The sequence below is a fragment of the Papio anubis genome, chromosome 2 (genome assembly GCF_008728515.1).
Source record: "Papio anubis isolate 15944 chromosome 2, Panubis1.0, whole genome shotgun sequence".
Lineage (NCBI taxonomy): Eukaryota > Metazoa > Chordata > Mammalia > Primates > Cercopithecidae > Papio > Papio anubis.
The window spans coordinates 86,675,065-86,701,015 of record NC_044977.1 but is presented as its reverse complement, the minus strand read 5'-3'; the positions used below and the strand labels follow the sequence as shown (position 1 = coordinate 86,701,015).

At 49.9% G+C, this 25,951-nt stretch overlaps 2 protein-coding genes across 9 annotated transcripts in view; one reads left to right on the top strand and one right to left on the bottom strand.

Moving 5' to 3' along the window:
* Nucleotides 1–14,721, bottom strand: part of CHDH (choline dehydrogenase) — a 31,325-nt gene extending 16,604 nt beyond the window's left edge. Inside the window, exons 1-3 of one of the 6 annotated variants that reach the window (XM_017955391.3) lie at nt 14,390–14,589; nt 9,539–9,702; nt 8,274–8,344 (exon numbers count right to left, since the gene is read on the bottom strand). The gene's annotated coding sequence lies outside the window, so the exon portion shown is untranslated. Of the gene's footprint in view, nt 1–8,273; nt 8,345–9,538; nt 9,703–14,128 lie in introns of all 6 variants that reach the window. The other 5 variants (XM_031663284.1, XM_017955392.2, XM_003894286.4 and 2 more) reach the window with 5 other exon arrangements.
* Nucleotides 14,722–14,795: 74 nt separating this feature from the next.
* The window catches only part of IL17RB (interleukin 17 receptor B), a 20,336-nt gene continuing 9,180 nt past the window's right edge, over nt 14,796–25,951 (top strand). Inside the window, exons 1-8 of one of the 3 annotated variants that reach the window (XM_003894287.5) lie at nt 14,796–14,955; nt 16,988–17,012; nt 17,982–18,122; nt 20,307–20,434; nt 21,178–21,304; nt 23,411–23,458; nt 24,955–25,097; nt 25,727–25,801. In XM_003894287.5, the coding sequence (XP_003894336.2) occupies nt 14,896–14,955; nt 16,988–17,012; nt 17,982–18,122; nt 20,307–20,434; nt 21,178–21,304; nt 23,411–23,458; nt 24,955–25,097; nt 25,727–25,801 (747 nt within the window). In that variant the 5' untranslated portion in view covers nt 14,796–14,895. The remainder of the gene's footprint in view (nt 14,956–16,987; nt 17,013–17,981; nt 18,123–20,306; nt 20,435–21,177; nt 21,305–23,410; nt 23,459–24,954; nt 25,098–25,726; nt 25,802–25,951) is intronic. The other 2 variants (XM_031663285.1, XM_009200546.4) reach the window with 2 other exon arrangements.

Sequence of the window (25,951 nt, the reverse complement as noted above, 5' to 3'; positions counted from 1 at the left end):
TGTGTGTGTATACATATATTATATATATAATAGTATATTATTCAGCCTTAGAAAGGAATGAAATTCTGGCACGTGCTACAACTCGGCTGCACCTTGAAAACATTATGCTAAGTGAAATAAGCCAGACACCAAAGGACAAATATTGTATGATTCCACTTACATTGAGTTACCCAGAACAGACAAATCCATAGAAACAGAAAATAGATTAGAGGTTACTAGGGGATGAGGGGAAGGGAAACAAGGAGTTATTGTTTGGGGGAACAGAGCTTCTGTTTGAGGTGATGGAAAAAAATATGGAAACGGATAGTGGTGGTGATGAGTGCACAACACCGTGAAAATACTTAATGCCACTGAATTACGCTTAAAATGGTTAAATCACCAACAAAATCCTACATGCAACTGAATTCTGGATTTTGTTAAGTAAATCAAACCTATGAAGGAGAAAGGTATAAAGAAACTTGAGGATAGTAGTAACCTCTGAGCAGGGAGGTATTCCTGGGGGTTTTCATTTGCACCAGTCATGTTTTCTTTCTTGATCTAGATGACAGGCACATGTGTGTTTGTTGTTGTGTAGTTTTACTGAGGGTCTGCAGTAAATGACAATAATTAAAATCGACAAGATCAAGAGGCAACAAAGGAGCTTCGCAAGGGGGCAGCAAGCCTACCCTGCAGGAGTGAAGACAGACCCCTTCGTCCTGAGGTGGCGCCAGGACATTTACTCTTCTGGGCCCCAATCATTTGAAAACCCCACCCCGTATCACAACTCTGCTCCAACACCTCCCCTTGACGCTCCCACCCTCCCCACACAAGGGAGGGGCCTCCTAAGCTCCTAGCCTAGTGCCCTCCCAGGCTGGCTGGGTGGGTGAGTGGGCAGACTGACTGGTGTGGGGCAGGAGTTACAGGGAAGCAGCCCCTTCCACTTCCCTGGGCTGCCTGGGCAGGGAACGAGCTGCCTGGCATTGGCAGGATGGAAGGTGGGCAGGAATGGGAGCAGGGAAAGACAGGATAGCATGCGTCTTCATTTCCGTGTGTTGGCGTCGAAGTCCTGCCTGCACCCCTAGCCCACTCTGTTTCCTGAAACCAACCATGCCCAAGCCCAGTCTAGTGCTTGGACCAGAAGAGGACGATGTGGCTTTGCCAGCCACCATGCACAAGGAAGAAGAGACTTTTGCCTGCTCTACCTTCCAGTCAAGAGGAAAAGATTCATGTGACATGAGGCCTCCTGCGGCACTGGGCAGCCCCACCAAGCCACATCTTCCATCTGGCCAGCTGGCCTTGGTGCTGGACACCTGGTCCCTGCAGTGCTACTGTGCGGGAGGCAAGGCTTCGGTCAACTCGAAACCCCCGCCCCCAATGCCAGTGATGGCCGCAGTGGGTGGATCAAGCAGAAAGAGGAGTAACAAACACGGGGGCCACCACCTCCTACTGGTTATGTCTGGTGGCTTTCATTGCCATAGCCCTTTGTAGCAACAGCTAACAATTCTCATTTCAAATTCTCAAATCAGTAGTCAAAAACTGGCCAGGCGCAGTGGCTCAGGCCTGTAATCCCAATACTTTGGGCGGCCAAGGCGGGTGGATCGCTTGAGGTCAGGAGTTCAAAACCAGCCTGGCCAACATGATGAACCCTGTCTCTACTAAAAATACAAAAAAATTAGCCAGGCGTGGTGGTAGGTACCTGTAATCCCAGCTACTCAGGAGGCTGAGGCAGGATAATCTCTTGAACCCAGGAGGCAGAGGTTGCAGTGAGCCCAGATTGCACTCCAGCCTGGGGGACAGAGCGAGACTCCTTAAAAAAAAAGGGAGCCAAAGACTGCTATTGAAAAGTTTGCTGAATTTTGTGGTCAGAAAACTGATTGCTTTATATGACAAGACAGATTTCCATGTAATTTTGAGCATGTGGCCAATTGCACAACACATTTTATAACTTTAGTAGAGTGAAGTTGCAAAAGGTTCACGCCCGGAAGAAAATGCTTATGCACCATTCCAGGAGTACCCATATTTGCAACACATCTGCCCACAGAGTCACGCAGCTGGAGTACTGAGGAAGCTTCCTGAAAGGGCCCTTTGCGCAGGCCTCCCAGCAGCACTTTCTCCCTCACCACATTTTGGTGTGCACACGTGTTTTCTTTCTAGCTCTCGGCCAGTGCAGTGTACTGCACCCTATAGGATCAGATCCTTTGGCCACTACAGTCCTAGCTTTCACTGGTCGCCCAAGAGGTGAAGACAGAACTCCGGAGTGAGGCCAAGCCACACCAGCCTAGTCCTGCATGCAAAATGATGCCTAAAACTTGCTCAGCCTTGGAGGAGCTCAGGCTGGACAAGGCCAATGATAAACAATGATTCCACTTTGGGTTCAGCCTGGGAGCGCGTCAGCATTTCCAGAAAAACAGATGCAATTTAAAGGTACAGCCCTTTGTCTCAGCAATCCTGCTTCTTGGAATTTAATCAAGAGAGAGCTCTGCACAACCATAGGAAAACAAGCACAAGGGGCCTGTCCCTGTGTTGTTTACACCAGCAAAGAATTACAAACAACCTAACACTCCCCCAGTAGAGGACTGCCCATTAAAAAAGTGAGTCCATCCACACAAAAGAACCCTGTTAACACATTTAAGAAGTGGCCACCATAGCCCATGGTGGACAAGGCTTGGGTAGTCCCAGCACAAAGCTCAGCTACTCATGAGCTTCAAAGTCCAGAAAGTCACTTTACAGCCCTGAGCCTCGGCACCCTGAAGTCAGCACTGCCCCAGGCTTGCACTGACCTTCACCACCTGTGCCCATGGGCCAGGCTGATGATGACAGTCTTTTGGGGTAACTACAAAACATGTGGTAAGGGCCATGGCCACCTTTACCCATCTGGGGGTCATTCACCAAAGAAGGATTCAGGGCAGGTCACCTGCTTTTTTCCATCTGGCCTTCTAGTACTGGCTTTGACCTGCAACCTCTGTGAAACCTCGAACAAGATTCCCTACATGCCAGGCTGGGCTTCGTGTGGGTAAGAACACATTGCTCTGTGGCTGCCTTTGTCTGATCATACAGCTCCATTAAACCAGGGGACCAAACTGAGTTATATTAAGAGGATCAGCTACCCCTGCTGAGCACATCACATGGGTTATCACATTTAAGCCCCCAAAGATGCTGGGTGGGGTGGAAGGTCTTCATCATCACTCCATCACCATCAGCCCTGTGTCACAGAGAGGGAAACCCCTGCCCCATGTCAAACCAAGGGCTGGGACCCCCTCCACCACAGGCCCAACCAACAAAGCCACATCACAGGAGCCAAAAGGTCATAGTCAGCACACAAAAGGGTGCAAGACAGCAAGTTCCCATGCCAGGGGTCTCAAGCCGAGAAGGCTTGGCTGCTTTCCTACAGCCCAGCAGAGACTCCCAGGAGCACAACCAACTGAATACGCAGCCCTGTGGTGGGCTGAGGGGAGTGCAGTGCAGTGGCCCAGGGTGGGAAGGATCCCAGTTTGAGAATGAGACCTGGCTGGGCCCAGAGGCAGTGGTGGTCCAGGGAGCAACACTTGGCAGCTGCTCCTCCTCCCACAGGAATCTCATGCCACCCCCAACCCAGGCCCCCCACCTCCCTGAGACAGTGGGACAAGCTTCCCCATGGCCCCCCAGGCCCTCTTGTCCTAAGCCCGATCAGGCCAGGCCCCTGCCTCTGTGGCCATCATCCAACTGTGAGCTTCACTCCCGGGGCTCCAGGTGCCTGGTCCACCTTCCCTTCCTCCTCAGGGCCTTTGCCTCTTTTCCCTCCTCCAGGTACAGGTCCTAACCTCCTTTCACCTATTCACTCCTCACTTTCCCTCGGGCATGAATTTCCCTGGGAAGACCTCCTCACCACTGACCACATCCATCCTGGGACTTCTCTGTGCCACTTACTGGGACCTCAACAGGCTAACAGTGAGATGAGCTGTGGAAGGCCCACATCCCTGGCTGAGGGCTCCACGCCCTTGCCTCCCACCGTGTGCTGAGCCTGGCCTGAGGCTGGCGCTCCGTCATGCTGGCTGAGGAGACACATGCAGGAGATGAGGATGCACGCGGCCTACAGCAAACCCAACCTGGGCGGCCTGAGATATGGATGCTGAGCTCATACACCTGTGCCAGGACCAACAGAAGGCACCCCCTGGGAATGTTCTGGATCCAAACCTGGTGGTGGTTACCCAGGCATACACACAGATCAAAACCAACACGATGGACACTTTACTGTATGTCTGTTGCACCTCAATTAAAAAGTTTAAAACAATTTTTTTGAAAGCATCTTCTGGGCTGAGGCAGGATTGCTTGATGCAATTGAGGAGTTGAAGACCAGCCTGGGCAACATAGCAAGACCCAGAAATTTTTTCTAAAAAAACCTTGTTTTTTAATTAGCTAGGCACGGTGGTGTGTACCTGTAGTCCTAGCTACTCAGGAGGCTGAGGCAGGAGAATCACTTGAGCCCAGGAGTTCAAGGTTGCAGTGAGCTAGCACTGTTCCACTGCACTCCAGCATGGGCAACAGAGCAAGACCCTGTCTCTAAAAGGAAAAAAAAAAAAGGCATTTTCTTCAGTGTCAACTTTATCTTCCCAGGAATTTCTTCTCCCACACATTGATACACAATTAACAACTGAATTGGAAACTGCTACCTGGGAGATGATATTGGACAGTGTGCACGAGGCCACACCACTTGGCCTTGTGCCCTGGCTGCTCGGGCATAGCCCACCTGCCCTCTGGATCCTCCTGGTGAAGAGGGGCAGATGGGGCTGGGCTGAGGCTACAGGCTGCCAAAAAAACCCGAGGGGGAGCCCTGAAGTCTGACATCGCATCAGAGCTCTGCAGGCCTCACCGTGTAACCCAGGGCAGGGGTTTCCTGTTGATAAGGCATGGGCGCCGGCCTCTGCGGGCCCCTCCGATGCCTGTGGCTCCTCCGAAGTGAGTCTGCCCTCCTGCCTCCCCTCTGCTGCCCCACAGTGGGTGCTTCCTCAGCCTGGGAACTTTGTGCTCCACATTCCAGGCCTCTGCCCTCCGCATACACCCCTCCACTCTCTAGCTGCTTCCCCACTTTCTAAAACCTTCACGGTGGTCTGTACCAAAAGCAGAGTGTATGTAAGGTGGGAGGCCAGGCACAGTGGCTCACACCTGTAATCCCAGCACTTTGGGAGGCTGAGGCAGGTAGATCACCTAAGGTCAGGAGTTCAAGACCAACCTGGTCAACATGGTGATATCCCATCTCTACTAAAAATACAAAAATTAGCCGGGCGTGGTGGCACGCACCTTGTAGTCTCAGCTACTCAAGACCAAGGCAAAAGAATCACTTGAACCTGGGAGGCAGAGGTTGCCATGAGCCAAGATCACATCACTGCACTCCAGCCTGGGCAACAGAGTGAGACTCTGTCTCAAAAAAAAAAAAAAAAAAAAGAGAGAGAATGTAAGATTGGAAACCTGGAGTTCTAACCCCCAGACAGGGGTGGGGGGCCCAGGCCACTCAACCTCCAGGGACGGCTCCTCAGGGTCACCTACCATTTCTTTCCCTCGCAGGCGTGTCTGTGGATCCAGTCTATGCAGGTGCTGCGGGCGCCCAGCCATGGGTAGGAGGCAGGGTGCAACAGAGGTCGCTACTGGGGAGACCCGAATCCCTTAGAGGCCCCTCCCAGAGTCAAGCACCTGATAGACTAGGGGGTGAGGGGATGCAGTGCCTCAGGCTGGCCCCTGAGGAAGACTGGCCACTCCGCTCCAGATGTGAACTCCCTGCACTCCGGGCTGCACTGTGCCTGGGTGAGTGGGATCTGTGGCATAGAGGGCCTCGGGTGAAAGTGGGGAGGTGGGTGTGGGTAAGCCAGAGCACAGCCAGAGGCAGACTGAGGGGACAGAAGGCGCTGGTGTCCCCGCTCTCATGCAGTAACATAGCAGCAAGAGAAGGACAACTGCTGTTCCCTCTCCAGGGGAGTTGAAGGCTCTTCCTCATGCCAGGCACAGGGCAGGCTTCAGAAGCCACGAGTTACCAAGCTCCCACCTGGCAGAGCCCATCCACAGAGCTGCTCTTCCTACCACATGCATTCACTTAGAGACAGCAGTGGGGGAGAGCTGGAAGCCCCCAGAGCCAGGTACGCAGTAGGCACTCAATAAACGCTTGTCATGTGACTGGTATATAACAATGCACTATCCGGGGAGGAAAAGCAGACATAGAAGCTGAGGCCTAGGCGGTAGTAGCTTCTCTCATAAGGATGAGGCTGGTGCTGCAGAATCTGCCCATTTTTGTCCACCCCTTGGACACCACCTGGATCAGGCCCCATCATCTTCCACTGGGACCCTCCCCACAACGTCCTAGCAGTGTCCCTGCTACTACTGCTGCCTCCTCAGGCCACCCCAGAACCAGCTCTCCACAGAGCAGCCAGGGTGATCTCAGAACAAGGGGGAGCCAGGACCAGCAGAAGGAGCAAAAGATATGGGTGAGGGTCAGCTGGGACTCACCAAGGTGACTTCACACACAGGAGGCAATTAAAAGACCGACTTCTCCACACAGTCCAGGCAGGGGTCTGAACGGGAGAATGCAACACCACCTACAAAACATCCTTGTCCAAAAGTTCAAACCTGAATCTGATCACACTTCTAGATCAATCCACCAACTCACAGGAAACGCAAAGGTCAGAGCAACTTGCAAAGGTCCATCATCAGCAGAATCCAGGCACAAGGAAACCCCACGCAGTTCTTCAACAATAAATCCAAGTATAGAATGGATAAAGGAGAGACAGATGAGAGAGAGAAAGGGAAGCCGACAGGCTGTGAGAGGAGCAAGATCCAACCATGAGAATGTACTGTTCTTCACTGGACCCTGGTCATTTGAACACTGAGTACGTATGTGAGGATGTCAAGAAATCATTATTTGTCAGACGTGACTATGATTCTGTGGTTATGTTGTTTAAACTCACCCTTTCAGGAACCTCTGTACATTGTTTGTGGGAATGTAAATTAGTACAGCCACTATGAAAAACAATATGGAGATGCCTCAAAACACTAAAAATAGAAACACCATATAATCCAACAATCCCACTACTGGGCTGGGTATATAGAAGAAATGAAGTCAATATATCAAAGAGATATCTGCACACCCATGTTTACTGCAGCACTATTCCCAAATAGCCAAGACATGGAATCAACCTAAGTATCCATTAATGGACAAATAGATTTTTAAAAAATATGATCCATATACAACTATTCAACTGTCAAAAAGAATGAGTTCTTGTCATTTGCAGCAACATGGATGGAGCTGGAGGTCATGATGTTAAATGAAATAAGCCAAGCACAGAAAGTCAAAAACCACATTCTCACTCATAGTGGGGGAGCTAAAAAAGTGGATCTCATGAAGACAGGGAGTAGATGGGTAGTTATCAGAGTTCAGGAAGGGAAGGGAGGATGGGGGGTTGAAGATATACAGTTAGATAGAAGAAATATCTAATATACAGTTAGACAGAAGAAATGAGATCTAGTATTTGACAGGTCAGTATGGTGACTGTAGTTAACAATCTATTATACATTTCAAAATAACCAGAAGAGAATAATTCAACTATTTCTAACTATTTCTAAAGATAAATATTTAAGGCTGGGTGTGGTGGCTCACACCCCTTAATCTCAGCACCTTGGGATGCAGAGGTGGAGGTGGGAGGATTGCTTGAGGCCAGGAGTTCAAGACCAGGTTGGGCAACATTTTGAAACCCCATGTCTACAAAAATTTTTATTAGCTGGACATGGTGGCACACACCTGTAGTCCCAGCTCGTTAGAAGGCTGAGGTGGGAGGACTGCTTGAGTCCAGGAGTTCAAGGTTACATGAGCTATGATCCTGCCACCGTACCCCAGCCTGGATGACAGAGAAAGACCTTGTCTCAAAAAAAAAAAAGCTATCTAGGATTTGGCTTACAGTCACCCCGGCGATTAGTGGGACATACAAAACAGGACCCCCACGAGGTGATGCTAACAAAGTTATGTGATGAGAACACAAAATTCCCGTCTCCATCATCTCTTCTGGCTAATTTTATATAGGTTTCAAATCTTCCATGATAAAAAGGATTTTTGTAGTTGTTGTTTGTTTGAAATCTCAGATCCCACTACAGAAGTGAGGAAAAGCAGAAAGGTGGGAGCATTTCTGTGGCACAGGGCCTGGTGGACGGCGAGGGATTTCCAACGATTCCCCAGAAGTTTGGGGTGTTCTGCAAATGCTCATTGCCAGCTTCCTTTTTCAAGTAAACTTTTAACCCGTTTTTTTTTTTTGAAATCTCAGTTAAAAAATACCCACCTCACATGCAGAAGTGACAGGATACGGTGCACTCTGTGACCAGGGCTGGCCTACGCACTCTTTGTGATTGTCTGAGAAAGATAAGTACAGAATCAAAAGTCAGAGGGTAGAAACGTTTACAGTTTTATCATTTGACACAGCAACCTCATGTCTGTCGAGTCTAATAAGCAGATAACGGGCTTATCTTTTTATATATCTTCAATCTTCTTATAACAATTTTCATCATATTTTAAAAATTGGCCCATGAAAGATTAACATTTTAAAAACAATCCTCTAGTCTTTCACCATGGAGAGTTTGAGAAGCACTGTTATGGACCAGACATGGATCCCCTGGAGACCCCAAATCCGTCAGCTTAGGAGGTTGGCCAGAGACACCAGGACAAAGCTGCTCTTCCCACCATCTTCTGTGCTGACTCCAGTGCTTCCTATAAACGCATCACAGGCGCTGCAAAGCCTGTTTGATTTTCTGCGCTCATTGGCACACTTCCACGCCAGTACAAGCAGAGCCACTTCCAGCAGATACCTCTGTCGCCCAGGCTGGAGTGCAGTGGCAGGATCATAGCTCACTGCAAGGTCCAGGTTGTGTGCTGGGTGCCCCTGCTGGTCAAAGCACCTTGGCCAGCCATGGTTAGCCAGCCAATTTTCACATACATGCCCACTGCTGTTTCCCCTTCAAACTTCTGGATGGGTTTAACCGCAGAGGGTCCTCAGATTGCAAGGTGAGCGTTTGAAAAACTGACTGCTTCTTTGTATCAACTGGAAATCACTCTATCACTAAAATACCGAAATAAATCAGGAGCTGGGGCTAGTGTAAGACATCAACCTGCACCCATGGCCCCAGGTTTCTAGTGTGCTCCTGAAAATGGTATCACTGTTCTAACTATGATACACACACACACACAAATCACAAATATAAGGTTATAAAATAAACTCACAGGCTGGGTGCAGTGGCTCACGCCTGTAATCCCAGCACTTTGGGAGACCGAGGCAGGCGGATCACCTGAGGTCAGGAGTTGGAGACCAGCCTGGCCAACATAGTGAAACCCCATCTCTACTGAAAATACAAAAATTAGCCGGGCGTGGTGTTTGGCGCCTGTAGTCCCAGCTACTCAGGAGGCTGAGGCAGGAGAATCACTTGAACCCAGGAGGCAGCGGCTGCAGTGAGCGGAGATCACACCATTGCACTCCAGCCTGGGCGACAGGAGCGAAACTCTGTCTCAAAAATAAATAATAAATAAATGAATGAATAAACAAACTAAACTCACATGAATATGCAATGTCACCTGTGTCAGTTTCATGCATTGGTGTTCCATGTTCAAGTTTTACTACATTGAAAGAGAATTGAAAGTGGCTGGTAGTCAAGATCCTTAGGTTGCAGTCTCCACTCTGCTCACTCGTGGTTAGCATCCACGGGCCTTAGTTTCCTCATCTATGAAATGAAAACGCAACCACTCATTTCATAGGTTTTGTTGAGGGCCAAGAGCTAAAAATACATTTCAAAGAATTAAAAGGACCAGGTGCAGTGGCTCATGCCTGTAATCCTAGCACTTTGGGAGGCCAAGGCAGGAGGATTGCTTGAGGCCAGAAGTTCAATATCAGCCTCGGTAACATGGCAAGACCCCATTTCTAAACAATAAAAATAAAAAAAGAAAGAAAAAGTCAGGCATGGTGGTGTGCTGATGTGCACCTGTAGTCCCAGCTACTTGGGAGGCTGAGGCAGGAGGATTGCTTGAACCCAGTGAGCTATGATTGCACCACTGCACTCTGGCCTTGGCAACAGAACAACACTCTGTCTCAAAAAAAAAAAAAAAAAAAAAGGAAAGAAAAGAAAAACAAAGCACAAAGCTAAAAGCAAACCACATAGTGATTTTATCATATTCACAGCATGGCCTGAGTTTCATCCTCCCTCTTCTTACATAGCCTCACTCATCTTGTTTCTTCCTCCATAAAGTGTGGAATGTGATGCTATATCTATGACCAATAATATTATTAATAACAAATACATTCAAGTATCATGGATCAAAAAATATACCACCAATCCTGTTGCATGTGCCCAACATAGGGCCCAACGTAGGTTGACAGGGTGGTCCTCCCTGCGGCCCTGTGAGGCTAATTTCATCACCCCTGTTTACAGATGGAGCTTTGAGAGAACAACAGTTCCTGCCTCCTCTGCATTCCAGGCTTTCTTTGAGACCCCAGTGTGATAACAACAATGTGAAAATCAATGCAAGTACCCAGGAGACAAGGCACAGGGACCACAGCCATGAACAGAACACATGTATGTGACTTCAAGGGGTTTCTCCTAGGAACCAGGACGAGTGGGATTAAAGCTGAGTTAACACCTGGCCTGAGTCTGTGGGCTTTTCTGGGTCAGCCCCTCCTACTACAGCAGAGAAAATGCGGTTTGGTAGCCCTGCTGGGAACAGAGGGGTGCATGCCCTCCGTGTGGCTTCAGGGTCTTTCCCTCAAAGCAGGCATTAAAGTTGACCAAGCTTAACCACCTGGAGCAGAACATGGGGTTGAGGGAGCACCGATGCCAGGAGTGCTCCTAACAGCTCCTCTCCCAGCTCAGGCTCACCACCAGAGTCCCTGGGAGACAGCCAGTATGTGCCAGAAACGGCTCACTCTTCACGAGACAATGAATCCACTGTTGACCAGCCAGGGCTTTGATTAATATTTGCAAAAGAATGAAGTGGAAAATTCCACCTGTGTGGGTGGAAGCTGGACCCGCGGGACATGTCAACAACCCTGATGGCCTTGTTCTCCCAGGGATGGATCAGGCAAAGAAGCAAAGGTCTGAATAACAATGACAGAATCTGGGGATTACCGTGATTCTTGGGTCCTAGGGAATTTTCCTTTTTTTTTTTTTTTTTTTTTTTTTTTTGGTTCTGCCTCTCCTACCCCTAAATTTACACAGCACTCTTAAATCCTTCAACTTGCTTTCCTATTTGCTGTTTCTTCTGTGTTTCCTAACAGCCCTGCTGGGGAGGCAGAACTGATGTCAGTCCCATGTTACAGATGGAGAAACTGAGGTTCCAAAAGACCAAGAGCCTCACTCAAGGCCAACAGATGGTGAATGAGTCACAGAACCAGGTGGTCTGGAAGCCAGGCATCTCACTACACCGTGGCTGCACAGAGCCTGTCCCTAGGGTCTGGGTCAGGGCCATGGGTACTTGACCCAGTGATCTTCCAGGCTCTGGCAGAGGCCCTGACCTTTGCTCTGCCTGTGAAGCAAGAGGAGGAAGTTCAAACCAGCTCCCCTGGGTGGGCAGTCACAGGCACTGGCCTTGGAGGAAGGTAGGTGTTAATTTATTCATCCATTCAAGCATTTAATGAGCACCTAGAAAGCCACCCACCCCACCTCCCCCCACCCCACCTCCCCCCACCCAGCCCCTCCGCACAAGAAGGCACACTGTCTGGTCACTCTTTCAGAAACCCAGACCTAGCAGAATTTATGACTGAAGGGAGAAGGTCAGAAAATCTCCAAAGGTCGCTTCTCTCATAGACTCAAATCACTTCATCGCTCCTATCACCACCCCATTTTACAGAAAAGGAAACTACTCTGAGAAGAGCAGTGACTTGCCAGAGCCTCTAGTTCAAAAAGCCACAAAGTTATCAGGCTTAGGCACCCAAATAAATTGTGTCCCTTCCAGCAGGCCACCTGGGACCTCTCATGCAGGACTACTTGAGGCATGGCCTTCTGAGCCAGCAGGGCAGGGGGCAGGGGAACCCCCCAGGGGACAGGCGGACACACCCTGTTTGCCCACCTCAACCTCCAGTTGTGGCTGCAGGGCCTGTCACACCCTCTCCTCCACTCCACAGCCCCAACTATGGAACTGAACTAGGTTTCACCCCATCCCTAAGCCCCAGGGGGCCAGGGCAGTGTCATCCTGAACCCAGGACAGCAGGAAAGCCACTTGGGCTGTGTCTTGGGTCTGCCTGGCAGCTCCTGCCTGAGTACTCCTCCTTCTTACTCACAGCTCAGCCACTTCCAGACCACCCTCACCTGACACTTCTTCCCCTGGAGAAAGAACCTCGGCCCTTCTCTTTTTACAAAACCACCTCCCCTTTCCTCTTGCCAAGGCTACCTGTGACTGCCACCAACCAGCCTCAGTGCCCTTGGTCTCTCTGCCCCATCTGACCCCATGAGTTCCTCCCTCACTACTGGGCATTCCTGCTGCAGCCCCTCCTAGACCTCCCCATCTCCTCTGGCAAGCCCTCCTCCCCAGGGCTCTATCCTCCTCTCCTCTCCACTGCCCCCTGAGAAAGTCTGACTGACGAACCCTGTCTCCAGGCCTAACCTCTGCACCCCTGGTTGTCTCAAAGCCCGTGTGCCAAACAACACCAAGCTCACCACAGCAGGGCCTGCCCTGGCACACAGCTGAAAAGCCAGCACAGCCCAGAGCCTGGCCCACAGTACAGAATCAGATACGGAATGAACGCATGTTAGTGAACGGCTGCCTGCTCCTTCGTCTCAGAGGGACGAGCCCTCTACTTGCCCTGCAGAGCCACCCAGGTGGCCTTTGTAAAACTGAAAATTGATGACCATCTAAGCCTGTACCATTATTCCTCAGCACCATGGGACAAAGTTCACAATCTTTTTTTTTTTTTTTTTTTTGAGACGGAGTCTCGCTCTGTGGCCCAGGCTGGAGTGCAGTGGCCGGATCTCAGCTCACTGCAAGCTCCGCCTTCCAGGTTTACGCCATTCTCCTGCCTCAGCCTCCCGAGTAGCTGGGACTACAGGCGCCCGCCACCTCGCCCGGCTAGTTTTCTGTAGTTTTTAGTAGAGACGGGGTTTCACCGTGTTAGCCAGAATGGTCTGGATCTCCTGACCTCGTGATCCGCCCGTCTCGGCCTCCCAAAGTGCTGGGATTACAGGCTTGAGCCACCGCGCCCGGCCAAAGTTCACAATCGTGAGCTTGCAGACCAGGCTGTTTTCAGCTGAGCTTCCGCAGCAGGGCGGGCACTTGTGTCCTTGAAAATACTTCTCACTGCACTCATCCTCACTCCAGGAGTACCCATCAGCCAGCACCCATGTGTCGTGCACCTTTGCACCCAGCACGTATTTGCTGAACAGGAAGATGACTATGAGAGCTGAAAATGTTCTCAGGGGCCACAGGGCCCAAAGCAACTCAGAGAGGTGGAATGAGGGGCTCAGGGTGGCCCAGCCCCAGGCAGGGGTGCGGCCACAACCTCAACTGAGTTCCTTGGTCAGGAACCGGAGCAATTCTCTGAAAATGCTACCTGCAACTCCACACGTATGCATGCCAGAGCCCAAACCTCTGGCTGATCCCCAGTCCATGCAAGCCCTAACCCAGCTGGCAGGGGGGCCAGGCCTGGCACACAAGTAGGGCCTCAGCTAAAACAGCTGCTTGACTCAGTACAACCTCTCACCAGCTAACAACACATCCCTAAGTTCCATACCCCTCTCTAGGACTCCGTCTTCTCATTTGTAGAATGGAGCTAATTCTGCCTACAAGTTTAAATGGCCCTGAGTTGGTCACCACAACCCTGTCGTTTGCAAACCGAGGGGGCTGAAGCAGCAGTTCCAGCCTCTGTGGCTCCACTGTTAGCCCAGCTGATCTTTGTGAACTTTCCCCCAAACCACTGTGTCTCAAAGGATGGTCCCTGGGCCACCCACCCACGAATTACGGGGGCGTGGGTGGAGGCTCGTTAAATGCAGATCCCGGGCCTGACCCGGACCTGCCGTCTGGATCTCATTTTAGGCGGTGCTCAAAGATCCCGGGCCAGGGAAATTTGAGAAGCGCAGCTCCAAATCGCCAGTGCTGACGGCTTCCGCTTTGGGAGCCCCAGGTGCTGCTGTCCGAACTCACTTGGTGGAAACAGACATTTACCAGAAAGCCTGGGGTCGGGCAGCGGGCACTCCTACCGCTCTCACACCGCGTAGCTGAAAGAACTTGCTCCCTCAAAGGAGTCAGTGAGCTTCGGCAGTCCGCATTCCACCCATTTCGCTTCGCGGGGCGGGGCGATTGTGTAAAGCGGGCCCGGGTCTCGGCGTCCAGCCCGGCCCCAAACCTCCGGCCCCCAGGCCTCTCCGGGCTCCCGGCCCGGCGGCGCTGCTGTGGGGTCGTCCGGGCGCGTCCGCGGCTACTCACCCGGGGCGACTCGGCCGAGGGCCCGACAGTCGAGGCCAGAGCGTGAGGAGCGGGTGGCCGCGGCCCGGCCCCTGTCCCGCGGCACTTTAACCGGCGGCGCCGGGGCCCCGCGCGCTCTCCGTGTCCGGAAGGGGCACGCGGCCGTTCCGACCAGGTCGGCCCCAGGGCGGCGAGGCTAGCTGGGCTCCGGCGGGGGGGCGCGCAGCCCGAGGGCGGGTGCAGCAGGGGCACCTGGCTTACTGCACGCACGTGTGCGCGGGGGCCGCCGCGCGCCGCGGCTGCCGGCGCTCCGCCTGCGCTCGGACTCGGCCCATTCCTCCGAGTCCCGGCAGGCGAGGGCGCTGCGACCTGCCCCAGCCTGGGAGGGGGCCAGCGGGCCCGCCCTCTGTCAGGGTGGCGGGACTGGGTCCGCGCTGCAAGAGGCGGAGCCGAGAAGGGGCGGCCCCGGAGCGCCGGGATAAGAGCGCAGCGTGCGGGTAGCCTGGATCCAGCGCAGTGGTCCGGCGATGTCGCTAGTGCTGCTGACCCTGGCCGCGCTGTGCAGGAGCGCCGTACCCCGAGAGCCGGTAAGCCCCCTCCAGCACCCCTTACCCCATCTCCCGGCACTCGAGCCTAGATCCTGACGTCGTCTGACCCGCCACTCCAGGCTGTCCCGAAGGCGTGCGCGGACCGCCGGCTCGAGGGGCATGCCTGCACCCTCGGGGGCAGCCCCGGACATCGGCGTCAGGCTGCTTGAGTCAGGGAAGTGGGAATCAGACAGACCCGGTCTCAGATGCCCCCTGTACTGTTGGTTTTGTCATTTCTGCTCACCAAACTCCAAGTCCTGAACGGTAAAACGAAGGGCAGTACCGAACCCACCAGGGTCTCTTAAGGAATAACGACATGGCCTGCAATTAGCGGCGAAGGGCCTGGCACGTAGTCAGCACTCGTTATTGTTACTTGGGGTCTGCTCACCTGTTGGGGCACAAGAACTGTTTCTCCATTAGCACCCCCTCCCTTTTTGGCCATATTGATTGCCATGTTCATTCGTGAAGACAGTTTCCTTTCTTCCCCAGTGCCCTGAATGATCGAGGGAATCTTCTGGGTCACTGAAGAGAAAACAGTTCATCCCCCAAATAACCTTTGAAATGATACCCCTGCCCTCTTAGAATAGCATATAGCATCAAGCTCCGTAGTCACCTGCTGGTGGACAAACCCCATTCACCGTTTCCTGATGTCTCCAGCTCCTGTCCTTCCCCTCTGTGTCACTTCAGAAGCCCCCTTGACTTTTTGCACTGCAGGGAAGAATTCATCCCTTTTGCTGTAGTTGCTACAAGGCCAACAATTTGAGCTTGGTAGCATTTAGGGTTGTTGCTTGGCTGGTCTCACCGGCCCTTTGATAAGAACTCAGCTCCTGGTATGATGGCTTATTTGTTTAAAATAATAATAATAATAAAGTCTAGCCAGGTGCAGTGGCTCACGCCTGTAATCCCAGCACTTTGGGGGGCTGAGGCAGCTGGATTGCCTGAGGTCAGGAGTTCAGGACCAGCCTGGCTAACATGGTGAAACCCTGTCTCTACTAAAAATATAAAAAATAGCTGGGCATGGTGGCAGGCGTCTGTAATCCCAGCTACTCAGGAGGCCGAGGCAGGAGAATCACTTGAACCTGGGAGCTGGAGGTTGCAGTGAGCCGAGATCTGCGCCACTGCACTCCAGCCTGGGCGACAAAGTGAGACTCTGTCTCAAAAAAAGAAAAAAAAAATCTGATGATATCCCTTAGAGTTCATTTTTTTAAAGATGAATAAATGATTGACAATTTTGCCCAAACTCAAGTCACTCAAACCATCAAAAGTCTTAGGAGGTCTTAGAAGGTGTTTGGAAATGTAGATTCTCCGCAGGGTGTTCCAGAGCTGCTGGACATATCACAATGAGTCTTGTCATTTGAGCTTGCTGCTGGCTAAAGCCTCAGTATTTTAGGTTGAGTAATTTATTCCAGAACCAAAGCACAAATTATTTTTTCTTATGAAAAAACATGAGCAGCTAACTTCAAATGATATAGTACCAGCCTTTCTTGAACACAAATAATTGCTTATGGTTTCTTTAATTGCTCAGTGAGTCCTTTTGTGTTAGAAGGGGAATATTTTAAAGAACCTGAGGAAAGTACCCTGGACTGCATTCAGAGCTTGCTTTTGTTCATCTCCGTAGCATAGCTACTCCTTAACCTGGGGTAGCCCAGTAAATACTCCAGGCCATCCTAAAATCCTAGAGTTAAACATTAGAGTGTGAAGGGGCCTCACTTCGGTCCCAAGTCATCCCCTGCTTGCAGCAGGGAAGGCTGACATCCAGAGATGGATGGAGACTCACCTCTGGTCTTCAAGTGAGGTTATGCACTGGCTTGGGGATGAGGTATACTGATGGCTAATCCATGGCCCATCATAGCCTACAGTGGCGCAGCTTAGTTTCCCCCTAAGCTGTGAAGCAGAACCAGTTCATCTTTTATTGAAAGTTTGTCACTTGTATATGCATGTAAGGGGAAAATGGTGTTCTACCTAATTTGGCAAAGGAGAGCTTGTGGTTTGCCGGCTTCAACATGACGCTTGGTTTTCTTCTCTCCCACAGACCGTTCAGTGTGGCTCTGAAACTGGTAGGTACGTTAGAGAATGGGTATTTGGGGCTTTACATTGAAGCACAGCTGGACTTTTAGGAGGCCTAATATAGGCAATAGGTCATTGAAGACTAGGCACAGGGTGAACCATTGCTTTATTGGCTGTTGCAGACGAAGTCTCTGTCTGCTTAAAGCAGAACTCTGGGGCTCTGTGGGAATGAAGACGTGTTTCAGACAGGCTCGCCTCCTGGCCAGTCAGGGTAGGACTTGCCATATAAGGTGGAAAGTGATGCCTGCCACTCTACAGAGGAAGATCGAGGGCGTGAAAGGCAGGTCACTTAGAGTTGGGACCAAGAAGCAAATGTTTCATAGGAGAGCGGGGGTTTGAGATGGTGACATTTGAAGAATGGGTAGGCTTCTGCCCAAAAAATGTGAGTGGGGAGAGTGAGCTGGAGGAGAGATGGCACCAGCAAAGGTTAGGAGGTGGGAAAGTGGGGGTTGTGTGGGCCAACTGCCTGGAATCCAGGGGCGAGGCCTGAGGAAGGCAGGGCTAACTCTAATAAACATGTCAAATACACTAAATATATACATATGTACATACACAGGCACCTGGAGTGGTCCCAAGTGCTCCATAGGTGGAGGCCAGGAGGCTGAGAGTACTTCTCTTAGAGCAACATTATCTCAGCTATAAATCAACCAGCACTAAGAAACATTTGGCCTTAGCAGGAAGAACTGAGGAATTGTGTCGGGCGTGGTGGCTTATACCTATAATCCCAGCATTTTGGGAGGCTGAGGCGGGAGGATCATTTGAGGCCAGGAGTTTGAGATCATTTTAGGCAACAGAGTGAGACCCCACCTTTACAAAAAAACAATTTTTTTAATTAAAAAAAAAAAAGAAGTGAGGAATTGTGAATGGGGGAAGGTTTGGGGTGAGTCACTGAGAGGAGATGGCATGGCATCAGATTGGGCCAGGAAGGAGAGTGTCATGGAAGTCTTGCCTTTTCCCAGGGCCGTCTCCAGAGTGGATGCTACAACATGATCTAACCCCTGGAGACTTGAGGGACCTCCGAGTAGAACCTGTTAAAACTAGTGTTGCAACAGGGGACTATTCAATTTTGATGAATGTAAGCTGGGTACTCCGGGCAGATGGTAAGTTTGCATCTATGAGAGATAAGGCCCAAAATGTCTGCTAAATCAGAAATGTGCAGGCTATAGGAACCATTAATTCCCCTCCTAGGCATAACCAACAGAAATACATGCATACATGCACCAAAAGCCACATACTAGGATGATCTAGTAACACTACTCATAACAGGCAACATTAGAAAGGACTCAAATGCCCAACAGTAGAAAGGAATCACCAAATAAATTCCGTTACAGCAACAAGAATGAATGATCTGTAACTACATATAACAATATGGATGAATGTCACAAACATAAGGCAGATTCAAAAGAGTTTGTACATTTGTATCTGTGTGCATGCCTGCAGGCATACATGCCATATGATCCCATTTACAGAAAGTGCCAAACAGACAAAACCAATCTACTGGTTAGAAGTCAGGAGAGTGGCCAGGAGTGGTGGCTCACGCCTGTAATCCCAGCACTTTGGGAGGCCGAGGTTGGTGGATCACTTGAGGCCGGGAGTTTGAGACCAGCCTGGCCAACATGGCAAAACCCAGTCTCTACTAAAAATACAAAAATTAGCCAGGTGTGGTGTTGTGCACCTGTAATCCCAGCTACTCGGGAGGCTGAGGCACGAGAATCGCTTGAACCCAGGAGGTAGAGGTTGCAGTGAGCTGAGATCACACCACTGCACTCCAGCCTGGGCAACAGAGTGAAACTCCGTCTCAAAAAAACCAAAAAAACCCAAAAAACCAGGCGCAGTGGCTCACACCTGTAATCCCAGTACTCTGGGAGGCCAAGGTGGGTAGATTACTTGAGGTCAGGAGTTCAAGACCAGCCTGGCCAACATGGTGAAACTCCGTCTCTACTAAAAATACAAAAAATTAGGCAGGCATGGTGGCACATGCCTATAATACCAGCTACTTTGGAGGCTGAGGCAGGAGAATAACTTGAACCCAGGAGGTGGAGGTTGCAGTGAGTCAAGACTGCACCATTGCACTCCAGCCTAGGTGACAGACTGTCTCAAAAAAAAAAAAAAGTCAGCATAGTGGTTCCTGCTGGGGTAGGAGTGACTGAAAGGAAGCACGAGGGGCACACCTGAGGGAGTTTCTTAACCTGCATACTGGTTGCATGAGTGTCCTGATGCAGCAAGTGGTACACTTATGATCTGTGTACTTTTCTGTGTATGTACTTCATGGAAGAAGATAAGGTAAGGCCTGAGATGATTTCCCCCACTCTACTCCTGTTTAGGGAAAGCACTGGCTTAGATAGATTACTTTTCTACTTCCCAGATGATGTCACGAAGCTTTTGGCATTTCCCCAAGATTACGCTGCAAGGCACCATGTGAGTTCTTTCAATGAGCTACTCCTGGGATCCTAATGCCCATCCTTTTAGTTTCCATCTGCTAAATTCAGATTGGAAAAAAGTGTACCCAGTCAAGAATCCATGAGTACCAGGCACAGAGAGAGGAGTCACCTACAGTCTCCACCCAGGAGGATTCAGAGGGGTAGGGGAAGCAGACACAGGCACAATGTCAGGGGAGTCCCAGAAGGAAGCTATGCTTCATCTGAGTGGGATAGGGTGAGAGAAGCGGGAAAGGGGCCCTGGTGAGGTTGCTTTAGGTGAGATGCGGCCATAAGCGTTTGGGCCCTTACCTGGCACAGAGTGAGCTTTTTGTCAGCTATGGGTATAAGCTGTGATGCATGAGTGAGTTGGGCTTTAAAGGAGTGAGACTTGAAGAGGTAGATAATGGGAGGAAAGGACCTTCAGGGAGAAGAATCAGCATGGATAAAGATGCAGTCGGAACAGGTGTGGTTTGGTGATGACACTCTTGGAGGGTCTTTGTGGGTCTCCCTGAGGCCAGCCTGTTCCTCTTAAGAGAGACCCAGAATAGTGCAGAGCGATAGCCACCTTTGCAGGCATCCTATGAAATTCAAGCTGACCTGTGAGGAGGAGGGAGCTTGGGCTTTGGCATCTGAATTCATATCTGCTGCTTGCTGATGAGCTTTGTAAGTTTAAGCAGAGCTCCCTGAAACTTCCTAAGACTCACGAACCCCATCTATAAACTGGAGACAGTGGTGCCTACCTTTCAGTACTATTGTGAATATGAACTGAGACATAAAGTATAGTGTGCTAGTAAAGTATCTAGTATCAAGTCAGCCACACAGCAAGTGCTAAATAAACCAATGCCCTCTTGCCTATCTCGGCAGCCAGCATCCGCTTGTTGAAGGCTACCAAGATTTGTGTGACGGGCAAAAGCAACTTCCAGTCCTACAGCTGTGTGAGGTGCAATTACACGGAGGCCTTCCAGACTCAGACCAGACCCTCAGGTGGTAAAGTAAGCATTTTTTGTTTTTTGGTTTGTTTTTTGAGATAGAGTCTTGTTCTGTCACCCAGGCTGGAGTGCAGTGGTGCGATCATGGCTCACTGTGACCTCAATCTCCTGGGCTCAAGCGATCCTTCTACCTCAGCCTCCCAAGCAGCTGGGACTACAGGCATGAGCCACCAGACCTGGTTAATTTTTGTAGTTTTTGTAGAGAGGGGTTTCACTGTGTTGCTGGTCTTGAATTCCTGGGCTCAAGCGATCTGCCTGCCTCAGCCTCCCAAAGTGCTGGGATTACAGGTATGAGCCACTGCATCCGGCCATAGGCACTTTTATGTATTTGGCTAATTGTTGCTGAAAGCTAGGCCCTTTGTTTGGGAAGCATGGATGATGTGCTGCTCACACAGGCTGGTAAATAGCTATGACTCAGAGCTTAGAGCAAGATCCCTTGGTTCAAATCCCATTTTCGGCTACTTCTCTGTTTTGTGCCTTTGGTAAGTCAGCATCTCTGGGCCTCAGTTTTTCCCTCCCAGCCGAGGGAAGAGAACTGGATTTAAATTAGATCCTGGCTTTAAAACTTTATACTTCTCTGATTCTGTAAATTGTGTAGTGCTCATTCCCTAAGTAGGCATTGGTTGGAGACCCAAGTTTTCACAGAATAAGTAATGAAATACAAACTAAAAGGGCAACACACTAAGGTATACTGTTTCTGTATTGCAGTGTTTTGGGAATTGAGAGTTCCTTGCTTTGCCTTTCAGTGGACGTTTTCCTACATCGGCTTCCCTGTAGAGCTGAACACAGTCTATTTCATTGGGGCCCATAATATTCCTAATGCAAATATGAATGAAGATGGCCCTTCCATGTCTGTGAATTTCACCTCACCAGGTAAACTTTTTCACTCGTTTATTATTCTTTGTCTTGCTGGGATGCCTGCTTTGGGATATGTACAGAGAGAGCCCAGGGAACCCTGGATAAGGCTTTTGGCCTTGCTAAGTCTCAGTTCCCTTATCTAAAGCATGGACACAGTAGTAACCATACTTTACCCACAGAGCAGAGAGGATAAAGTCAGGTAAAATGTAGAGAAAAGCCTATTCCTGTGTGCCAGGCACTGTGCTGAATACTTGACATGCATCATCTCACTTAAGCATCCCAGCAACCCCAAGGTTGGGATAGCTGCATTTTACAGATGAAGAAACTGAGAGGTGAAGTCACTTTCCCTGGGTTATACACACAGTAAAAGTGAAGCTGACATTCACACTCTGGTCCTTCTAAAGCAATGCAGCTGAGCCACTCTGTATATCACTGATGCAAAATGTTTGTTCATTCCAATCTCAGCTTTCTAGGATGGGCTGCCTATGGCTGGGCCTCTGAGGATCCACAGACTCCAGTTGGCTTGTCCCCGAGCTGTCCATGAGAGGCAGGGTGGTCCCGAGTTGGATGCTGGGGCCTTGCCCCAGCTCTGTGACACAGGACCAGTTCTCTGGTACGACAGCTGCAATGTCACACACAGGGATGTGATGAGGATAAGACAGGATGGTGTGTGTGAAGGGTCCGTCTGAGCCGAGTCACCCTTTCCATACCCCCATCCTGTCATCTGTCACAGGCAAGGCATCAAAGCCAAACGGGTGATTTCCAATTCACTGCTGGTCTTGGAGATTGTGGTCCAGGGTGTTTTTGCTGCTGCACCATTTACTACACGTGGTTTCCAGCTTTCTTGATGAGAGCAAACCTCATTTTGTTTTCAAATAAGCTTTTTTATTTTGGAATTGTTTTATTATGTATTTATTTATTTATTTTTTAGATGGAGTTTCACTCTTGTCACCCAGGCTGTAGTGCAATGGCACCATCTCAGTTCACTGCAACCTCTGCCTCTTGGGTTTAAGTGATTCTCCTGCCTCAGCGTCCCGAGAAGCTGGGATTACAGGCATGAGCCACCACGCCCAGCTAATGTTTGTATTTTTAGTTGAGACGGGGTTTCACCATGATGGCCAGTCTAGTCTCGAACTCCTGACCTCGCGTGATCTGCCCACCTTGGCCTCCCAAAGTGCTGGGATTACAGGAGTGAGCCACCGTGCCCAGCCTTATTTTGGAATAATTTTAGATTTACAGAAAAGTTGCAAAGATAGTACAAAGAGTTTCCATATACCTCTCACCCAGCTTCTCCTATTATTAGCATCTTATATTACCATGATACATTTGTCAAAACTAAGAAACCAACGTTAGTACATGTCTGTTAACTAGACTCCAGACTTTATTTGGATTTCACCTGCTTTTTCATGAATGTCCTCTTTCTGTTCCAGTTGCAGTTAGTCCCTGTGTGTCTCTCCTCTGGTCTGTAACAGTTTCTTAGTCTTTGTTTTTCAGAATCTTGATGGTCTTGAGTTCTCACCAGGCATCCTGTAGAATGTCCCCCAGTTTGGGTTTGTCTCATGATTAGACAGGGAATTCATATCACAGAGGTGCTGGGCCCTTCTTATCGCATCCCATCAGGGGTGCATGGCACCCACATGACACCAGGCTGGGGGTCACCATCAACACTAGATTGATGTGGGGCCTGCCAGGCTTCTCCATGTAAATCTACTGGTTTTCCCAACTCTCATTTTTGGAAACAAGTCACTAATTCTACCCCACCCGGGGGTGAGGGTATGGGAGTATTAGTCTTCATGTCCTACAAGGGGCAGCGTCTACAGATATTACCAAATGTCATTTTCAAATGATAGATGGTTTTCGAGTCTTCTCTTAGGGATCAAAGACACTGTTCTGATAAAGGCTGTATTTAAATTAGACCCTGGTTATCACGTCATGGGCAGATGTTCTCCTGTTTAACAGTAAAATGTTACAGCCCCATTTGAATTTGCCATCTTACATGTGGAATGTTTTGGCAATTTGTTACAGGTGTGGCATGTGTATGTGGGTGTGCACTTGTTGGCAAAGGGGGTGGGGCAGAGATAGCTTTTTCTAAAATGTAAAAACTTTCATTCAAATTTACAGGCTGCCTAGACCACATAATGAAATATAAAAAAAAGTGTGTCAAGGCCGGTAAGTAAATACAGCATTTGCTTTTTTTTATTTGAAGAAACTTGTAACTTGAGGCAGCACAGCTCTCATCTTTGCACAGATGAAGAAACTGAGCCCTAGGGGAGAGTCGCATATCCAAGGCACCCCCGACGGTGGCGACAGAAGCACCTAGGGCTCCTGATCTCCAGCAAGCACTTTGCCCGCTGAGTGGAGCAGCCTGTCCAGAAAGGGGTAGACCCTTAGTACATTTACATAGTGGAGCAACAGTCACAAAGAACCACCCCCACCCCCTTGGGTAACAACATTTTAGCCCAAGTGGCTCAGCAGCGCCAAAGGCTCTTCCTGATTGACTGGAGTCCTATGAGCCCTTCCACCAGCTCAGACACCAGCACCGTCCACCTGTGGTCATGGGGACCCTAAGAACCTTCTGTTTGGATTAGCAAACATTCAAGGTGGGAGTGTGAGTTCGCTGAAGGACTGGCCCACAAGTATGCTCTCAACTTGTGTCCTCAAAGAGGATCACTTTTCACAGGCTAGTGAATTTTACCCCTTGAATTTTGTAATAATCCCCTGTAGGATTATCAGTCCCTAGTGCCCACTTTCCAAGGGTTTGTGTAAATTTCTGAGTAACATAGTGTTGGAAAGCTAATGAGGCTAGTGGTATTTGGATCAGTCCAGAACTTTTAGGCACCCTTCACCGCACAAGGCATCCCTGGTACCCTGTCAGACAGCTGTGCATGCTGTCCTTGCTAGAAGGCGGATTTGGACGCTGGGCTTCCCACTGAGGGTACAGGGAACACTGCAGGTGTGAGCAGGTCAGAGGGCCTTGAAGTCAGTCCTGGACCTGAATTCCTAAAGACAGTTCTGAGCCAGGGCCTGAAATGGTCTCCTCGGTGGAGAAGGTAATTTCTGCTATTTATACATTGTGTTCCTGGAAATCAACCCAGTCCTTATTTGCAAGTCGCACGAATGAAATGACTTTTTCTGCCAGAGCAGACCTATCAGGGTATATCCTCTAAGCTATGAGCCATTTCCTTCTTTCTTTGCATCTAGTGAAGCTGGCAGAATGGTCTGATGGATGAAGCTCCTGGAACACAAAATATTCTAGTGGTTATAGTCCTGATCGTGAATTCACTTGCTCTATAATTTTAGACATGTTTTCTAACCAGTGGCTCCTTCTCCCCATCCTGGGAAGGAGAAAATACTGACCCTATCCCTTAACTCAAAAGAGAGGTTGAAAACAGCAGTGAGTACAGAACTAGTCCATGCCTCCCACCACACTCAGTCCAGGGAAGCTTTTTTTAGCAAAGCAGCAACGTATGGATCCCCAAACTGTCTTGGGCAGCAAGTGCTTTGAGACTCTGGAAACAGTGATAAAAAGTTCACTGTGTAGCAGCGTCCCTGTCTCTCGGACATTGTTCCTGAGATCTTGGATTCGTTTCCATAAAGCCCTGTGGGGAACTTAAATGAGGGAAGAGTTAGCAAGTTCATCTACATGGTTCTCTCTCAACTCATAGGAAGCCTGTGGGATCCCAACATCACTGCTTGTAAGAAGAATGAGGAGACGGTAGAAGTGAACTTCACAACCAGTCCCCTGGGAAACAGATACATGGCTCTTATCCAACACAGCACCATCATCGGGTTTTCTCAGGTGTCTGAGGTACTTTTTCTCTTCATCCCCTTCACCTCGCCCTCCAGCTTTCCTTAGTGCCTTGAAGGAAAATGGGGACAGTATTGTCCAAATGTGCTGGGCTACTTTGATGAATTCAACAGATAAAAACAAATCCCTGTGGGCATCCTGAGAGATGTCACTGTGAACCTCCAGCCACAGAAAGAAAGAAGTCTCCGAAGCAGGAAATGGGCTCTTCTTTACACACGGTCTAGTGAAAGGAGTCCTTTTGGGAAGCAAAGCTGCTTTGCTGGAAGCCTTCAATCTACTCACTCCTGTGCCTCGTAATTCTTTTTTTGCGGGGCGGAGGTTGACACAGGGTCTCACTGTCTCCCAGGCTGGAATGCAGTGGCACAATCACAGCTTACTGCAGCCTCCACCTTCCGGGCTCAAGTGATCCTCCCACCTCAGCCTCCCCAGGTAGTTGGGACTAAAGGCACATGCCACCATGCCGAGCTAATTTTTTCATTTTTAGTAGAGACGTTTCACCATGTTGCCCAGGCTGGTCTCGAACTCCTGGGCTCAAGCCATCTGCCTGCCTCGGCCTCCCAAAGTGTTGGGATTACAGGCGTGAGCCCGTGCGCCCGGCACCTCATAATTCTTGACTCTGTCTCTCTTAGCCACACCAGAACAAACAAACGCGAGCTTCAGTGGTGATTCCAGTGACTGAGGAAAGTGAAGGTGCTATGGTGCAGGTAAAGTTCAGTGAGCTGCTCTGGGGAGGGAAGGGGCATAGAAGAGTTCCACCATTCATTGCTTTTAAGGATGCGTTCTCTCTTGTCAAATGCACTTCTGCCAGCAGACATGAGTTAAGTGGCGTTCATGGGGGCTCTCTCGCTGCAGCC